The sequence below is a fragment of the Hipposideros armiger genome, unplaced genomic scaffold (genome assembly GCF_001890085.2).
Source record: "Hipposideros armiger isolate ML-2016 unplaced genomic scaffold, ASM189008v1 scaffold_582, whole genome shotgun sequence".
NCBI classification, from domain to species: domain Eukaryota; kingdom Metazoa; phylum Chordata; class Mammalia; order Chiroptera; family Hipposideridae; genus Hipposideros; species Hipposideros armiger.
Genome location: NW_017731932.1, coordinates 622,967 through 629,336, shown reverse-complemented (window position 1 = coordinate 629,336; position 6,370 = coordinate 622,967). Strand labels below are relative to the sequence as shown.

The window sequence follows — 6,370 nt, the reverse complement described above, 5'->3', positions numbered from 1 at the left end:
CCAAGCTCCAGCCGTGCCCAGGCACAGGCGGAGACAGAAGCGGTGCCACCCCTACTCCTGGACTCCTTCCTGACCCTCATAAACCTCTCCAGGCCTGAGCCTCCTGCTCTGTAAAATGGGGATGGTAAGGGAAGTGTCCTGGGAGGAAACAGCCTGTGGTCTCAAAAAGGGTGTCTGACGGAAGGGATTATTAACCAAGGTGCATGCCAGGTAGAGGGAACCCAGAAGGCTGGGGAAGCACCAGGACGGGCCACACGGAACGCTGTTCCCACCCGGGCTGCCAGGGCAGGGGAGGAAGCAGTCACAGAACTGCAGAGGTGCAGCTGTAGGACAGACCACCTCGCAGGCTCTGGGCCTTAGGAGGGAATTCAGCCACTGTTGGAGGCCCAGCAGAGAGGAGCTGGGAGGCTAATCGCCCTGACTCTTCTCCCCCCCACCCCACCCTCTGATCGCCTGTGGGAGCCCCAACAGGAACCAGAGGACAGGGGGCGTGGTGGACGCTGTCTCTGCAGACCAGGCTCCCAGGCCTTGCAGAGAAGGGCCGAGAGTGGGCGTGGAGGGGCAGACAGAGCGCTCAGCTCAGCGACCAATATAGTGCCTGCCTTGAGGATGGGTGTCAGCGTTTACCCCATCACTAACAGGCCTGCAAAGGGGGCGTGAGCAGCCCCCCGTGTTATCGACATGGAAAGTGAAGCCCTGAGCACGAAGTACATAAGAGGGCACACTGCTAGCAAGTGGTAGAGCGCATTTAGACTAGTTTCTGCCAGACCTTGACGTTCCACACAGCCACAGCAAGCGGTGGCCGACACTCTGTGACTTAAGGTGACTCTTCCCCACACGCGCGATCTTCTTACCGGGCCTGTAATCCCGCCATGATTTACTCACTCTGGCTGAGCACCTCCTCCCCGCTGCTGTGCAGTTTCAAACGCAACACCCTGGGAGGGTCATCACTTCAGTCGTGGACCACTGGCAGGGAGAGAGCTTCCCAGGCCCCTCTTTCTGCTGGTGGAGGCCTTGGGAACCTGTGAGGTCTGGAAACACTGAGAGGGGAACAGCCAGCTCCGAATAAGACCGCTGTGGACCCCATGCAGTTACGGAGCTTTCTGAGCCCTCTCACTCCCATCACCCCCTCCTCACCGTTTCCCTGGGGTCCTGGCATCAGGAGCCCACTCCACAGCCGTGGGGAGGTAGCCCAAGGGAATCTCACTTTGCTCATGTTCAAGTTCTGGCTACGATGGGCAGAGCCACGTGGGGGGAAGGCAGTGGCTTTAGAAGCCAAAAGACAATGCAGTTCGAATCCTTACTAACTGTAAAACCTCAGGCAAGCCCCTCGCCACCACAGCCATAGCCATCTTCAAAATAGGGGTCCGAACACCCACCTCACTGTGTTCGGTGAGGATTAAATGGGACCGTTCTTATCAGTCCCCGGCACAGCCCCTGGCAGCCAGCAGCCCAGGCAGAGAAGGCGCAGAGGATAGTCTCAGCCAGCTGGGTAACCCTGGACAAGTCGCTTAACCCCCTGGAGCCTCATTTGAAACACAGAGCAGTCACATTCCTGTCTCACAGGTTTGTCTGGAAGGTGATATAAGTTGAGGTGTCTGAAAGCACTTTTTAAACCACTCTAGAAATAAATGTATTTCTTCAGCCATATCAACAGCCAACATCAGCGAACATTTTCCCCAGGTGCCTACTATGTTCCTAAAGCTGTCACGGGTGGCTTCCTTCAATTGTCACGGCAACCCTGTGCAGAAGGGCTTTTGTATTATTCCCACTCACAAATGAGGAAATTGAGTCTCAGAGAGGTTAAGTAACCGGCCCAAGGTTGCACAGCTGGAAAGTGACAGAGCCAGGCTTCGAACCCAAGCAGGCTGAGAAGCCTGTGGAGAGGGAAGCACCTGCAGTGAGGGGGCCCTGGGCCCAATCAAACAGAACTGAAGAAGCGTGCTGTCCAGCCTGGCTCGAGCCTTCATACACTTTCAGGCCTCACTCACAGGATGCTGATCCCATGAGTTGAGGGTGGGGCCTGGGAACCGACCTTTTCACAAGCCCACAAGATGATGCCTGTGCAGGGGGTCAGGTAACCACCCAAGCAGGACCGTGGCACGTATCCCACCGCCCCACCGGTAAGGTTTCTCAGTAAGTGACTGTCATAGGCTCTGGAGGACCCTGCAGGTCCAGGCAAAAGCCCACAGGGGGACCCATCTTCGCATCTGGCCTGCAGGTTTGCCAAGTACTACAAGATGGAGAATGGCAGCGAGTACCGCACACTCCTCAAGGCTTTTGGCATCCGCTTCGACGTGCTGGTGTACGGGAACGTGAGTCCTCGGATGGGCAGCTGGGTGGACAGGGGAGGAAACCCAGACCAATCTCGGGCCCTGCAGAGGCTCCTCCGGGGCCAGGGTCCTGCCACTGAGCAGCTCTGAGACCCTAGGCTGGCCACGCCCCCCAGATCCCTAACCTGGACTGCGAAGGGGTGGGTCCTTCCGTTGCATGATGTCTCTGTCTGGGAGTCCAAGTTGAGCCTCAGGCCTCACCCCCGCTCTGCTGGACCCTCTGCCCACTTGCCTTGGTCTTTGTGCACGTAGGCTGGCAAGTTCAACATCATCCCCACCATCATCAGCTCTGTGGCAGCCTTCACCTCTGTGGGAGTGGTGAGTTATGCCCCTCCGGGCCCTGACAGGAGGCCAGTCAGGGCAGGGCCCCAGCTGGCAGGGGAGTGGCCCAGGGAACGCTGCCTCTGCCTAGGATGAGCAGNTCCTTCCCTTCCGCTGCTCTCCCAGGGGACCCACAAATAGAGAAGTATCTGAGACGTTACTTCTGGACCTGATTACGAAGCAACAGTCTTGGCTGTTATCTCTCCGGCCCAACAGACCAGGCCCTCGGCTTATCTACCTGACTTGGGGTGGGGAGAGATTGACCAATTCTGGGGCCCAATAGCGTGGTCCCTTGATTTCAAGCTGAGGGCCTCTTTAGTGGGGTGAGGGTGGAGGGTTAGCCCCTTCCCCATCAATCCCCCCCATCGTGGGACCCAAGCCAAGGGCATCGTATCACTCAGGGCTTGGGATGACCAATAAGTCAGCCGCCCTCATGTGTCAGAACCACTTGATGAGTTTACACACTATTTCATTTGAACAACGCTGTTTCACAGATGAGGAAATGGCATCTCAGGGAGCTTTAGCAAGTTGCCCACGATCACACAGCAGGTCAGGAACAGGCCTAAACCCATCTTCCAGCTCCGTGCCCACCCCACACCTGCCTCCTCTGCCTCCTCTTACCAGCCTCCCTTCTCTGCAGCCAGCCCCTTCCCCACAGGACCCTGCTCCCCTTGCTCACAAACCCCAGGCAGAGATATTCCAATGGCTTCAATGACCACGGGGCTGTCTGATTTAAGCTGGAAATCACATTTTTTAAGGTTCCACGCAGTCAAAACACTATGCTTCGTTAATGCTATCAGCTCCATCATCCCACTTACTTAATCTTTACAATCATTCTACAGATTAAGTATTGCCATCTCTAGCCTACATATCTATACAGAAGCTCAGAGAGGTTAGATGACTTGACGTAGGTCATGCACATGAAAGGAGTGCCACGTGTGACCCGAGCCTGACTCCAACATCCTTGCTTCTTTGATGAGCCTAAATGCGTTACCCCCAGACGGTCTAGCCAGTGCTGCCAATGTTTTCAGCATCCGTGAAACTCCAAGTGCCTGGTGTGTTCACAGGGGTTTCCTACTCTGCCTCTAGTCTCAAGGTTCAGTGCAGCCCCACATCATGCTCATGATGGGTTTTGCCGCCGTTTGAGCGGCAGTGTAGTGTGATGCATAATGAAAGGACAAATCCCAGAGTCAGCCCCTGCGAGCCTCAGTTTTCTTGTCTGTAAACCAAGGCTGACAGGACCTCCCTCAAGTGACATCAACTCCAGTAATGCTCTCAGAACAGGGCGTGGCACATGGCTTGGGGGTGGCCTTGTCAGGAAACCAGGACTGGAGCTGTGACCTTCATCCACAAATTGGACTGAGGGTCACTGTGTTCCTGCGCTGTGCTTCCTGGTGTGAGGAGCTCCAGGGGTTCTACTGTGAAGACACCAGCTTAGCTTCATGGAGCTTAGTTAGGCCTCGTGCTAGAGAGGAAAAGTGACACACAAGCACGTATTTGGGGATGTAAGGCAGTCTTCCTGCTTTAATCTCATGTTTTCATCTTTTCTTAGAGATGTATAACACGCATCCTGTAAAGTAGGGTGGGCTGCTCACTCTATATTTTTATAGAGTGAATGCACCAACGTAACCATGCCAAGGTCAAGATCCTGAATGTTACCAGGAGCCCAGATGCCTCCTTCGTGCCGCCTTCTTGTCATTAATGCCCTAAAGCGGATGTTTATTAGCTGGAAGTCACACTTCTGTCACAACACACACCCCCAACAGAAGGTTTATGAGGGACAAGACAAAACCCACCCAACACTTAGTTCAGAGGCTGACACCTAGTAAAAGCTTAATAAATGGGAAATAGTCTTTCTCTTCCTTATGAATATTTGAATAAAGGAAAGGAATTCTTTTCAATCCAGGTACAAAGCCCAGGAGAGCAAGGAGTGAAAGCCAGACTTCAGCTGCGTTGTCCACAGCCCCCAGCCCTGGGCTGAACGCAACAGAGTTTCAGAATTCCACCATGTCTGAAATCAACAGATGGCATGGAGCTGAGGTTACACTCGGCTTCAGTTTGATTTCTATCTCTTTCTCAACTTACTGTGCAACCTTGAGCAAGTAGATTCTCCTATCTGGGCCACATTCAAAAAACTAAACTTCTTTATTGGTTTCTCTCTCAGACCCTGGTCCCATTTGTAACTCTCTGACTTTGAGGAGTCCCAGAGGAAAAGGGCTTCGAGTGCTGAGCCCCTACTTCCTGCTCCCCTGTCTAGTGGACAGAGGTTCAGAATGCCTTCCATCCTCATGTCTGACCGGGACTCCCTCACCTCCAGCTGGGTTGGAGTCCTATGTCGCAAGGTGAACCCAATGCTCAGGGACTCTGTCCTGCCTCCCCACTGTGCTCCACGTCCACGAGATCTTACCCTGGAAGCAGCCAATGCTTCCAGCCATGGGATCCTAATGGTTAAAACAACAATGCCTTGGGGCCAGCTGAGTGGCGTGTTGGTTAAGAGCTGGCTTGAGACGCCAGCTCTGAGCAGCAGGGCCCCGGTTCAGATCCCACATGAGGGCCAGTGACGCTGCACCCTCTACAGCTAAGATGGTGAACAACAGCTCGACCTGGAGCTGAGCTGCTGGAGTAGACTGCGAAGGCATAGGCTGCGGTGGGGCTGCAGTGGGCTGCCTTCCATAAGCTACCATGAGTGGCTGGCAGGCAGCATGAGCTGCCCTGAGCCGCCGTGAGTGGCCGTCCAATGGCTGGCGAGTGACTGCCTCACCCGGGAAGAGTGCAACGATAATACCAACATGGGCCTGTGAAGCAACGTCCTCCACAACTAGACTAAAGAACAAAAAGACAGCAACTTGTCTGCTCCCCTTCCCCTAATCCCCAATGCTGTTCCCATCCCCTAATTTCCCAATAAAATTTTTGAAAAATAAGAATAAAAAAATAAAAAGTAAAACAACAATGCTCTGGAAAAATGCTAGGGGCTCCATTTATGTTTGCCGAGGAAGTGAATGAACGACAAGGCAAAGCAATTCCTGTATACGATGGAGCTGAGCAGATTCATCCTGAAACAAGATCTTAGGCAGGAATATACTAAAAGTAACAGCAGCAGCAGCTAATGTTTAGGAAGCACTTTCTATATGCTAAACGCTTTCGGTGCTCCATGTCATTTAATCTTCTAAACAACTCTCTGAGGCAAGTGCCATTTGTTTCCACAAATTACAGACAAAAAACTGAGGCTCAGAATAGGCTCAGTTACTGGCCAGGTCAACGTCAAGGCCAGGACCTGAGTCCAGAGCCTGCATTCTTCCCCTCCCTCCACACCTCCCTCCCCTGTGGGGGTGAATTCGTGGCACAGAGCACTCAAGTTCATTCTCTAACATGAGCGGCACTCACCGTGACCTTGGACGTTAGTGAGGCAGGTGACATGGGAAGTATGAAGGACATGCTCCTTGGAATTAATCAGACCCTGGCTCCATTTCTGGCCCTGTCGCTCGTGAGCTGGCCCACCTGGCCAGGCCCCGCATCACCCAGGTTCAGTTTGCCCTTCTCTGAGTTAACCTAAGGATGACAACCTCACAGGGCTTGGGGAGCATGAACGGAGAAGCTGGTTGAGCAATCACCCAAGTGTCTGACACACAGTAGGTCCTCAACAAACAAACAATTCTGAACATTACCCCCATTTCAGAACTAGAGAAAGCAAGGCTTGGAAAGGTTAAGTGATGGTC

The 6,370-nt window shown here is 53.5% G+C and overlaps 1 protein-coding gene across 1 annotated transcript in view; it reads left to right on the top strand.

Annotated features, from left to right (window-relative positions):
- P2RX3 (purinergic receptor P2X 3) overlaps positions 1 to 3,800 on the top strand; it is a 42,513-nt gene extending 38,713 nt beyond the window's left edge. Inside the window, exons 9-11 of the mRNA XM_019624217.1 lie at positions 2,222 to 2,315; positions 2,586 to 2,651; positions 3,744 to 3,800. Of these exons, the coding sequence (XP_019479762.1) occupies positions 2,222 to 2,315; positions 2,586 to 2,651; positions 3,744 to 3,800 (217 nt within the window). The remainder of the gene's footprint in view (positions 1 to 2,221; positions 2,316 to 2,585; positions 2,652 to 3,743) is intronic.
- Positions 3,801 to 6,370: the final 2,570 nt, after the last annotated feature.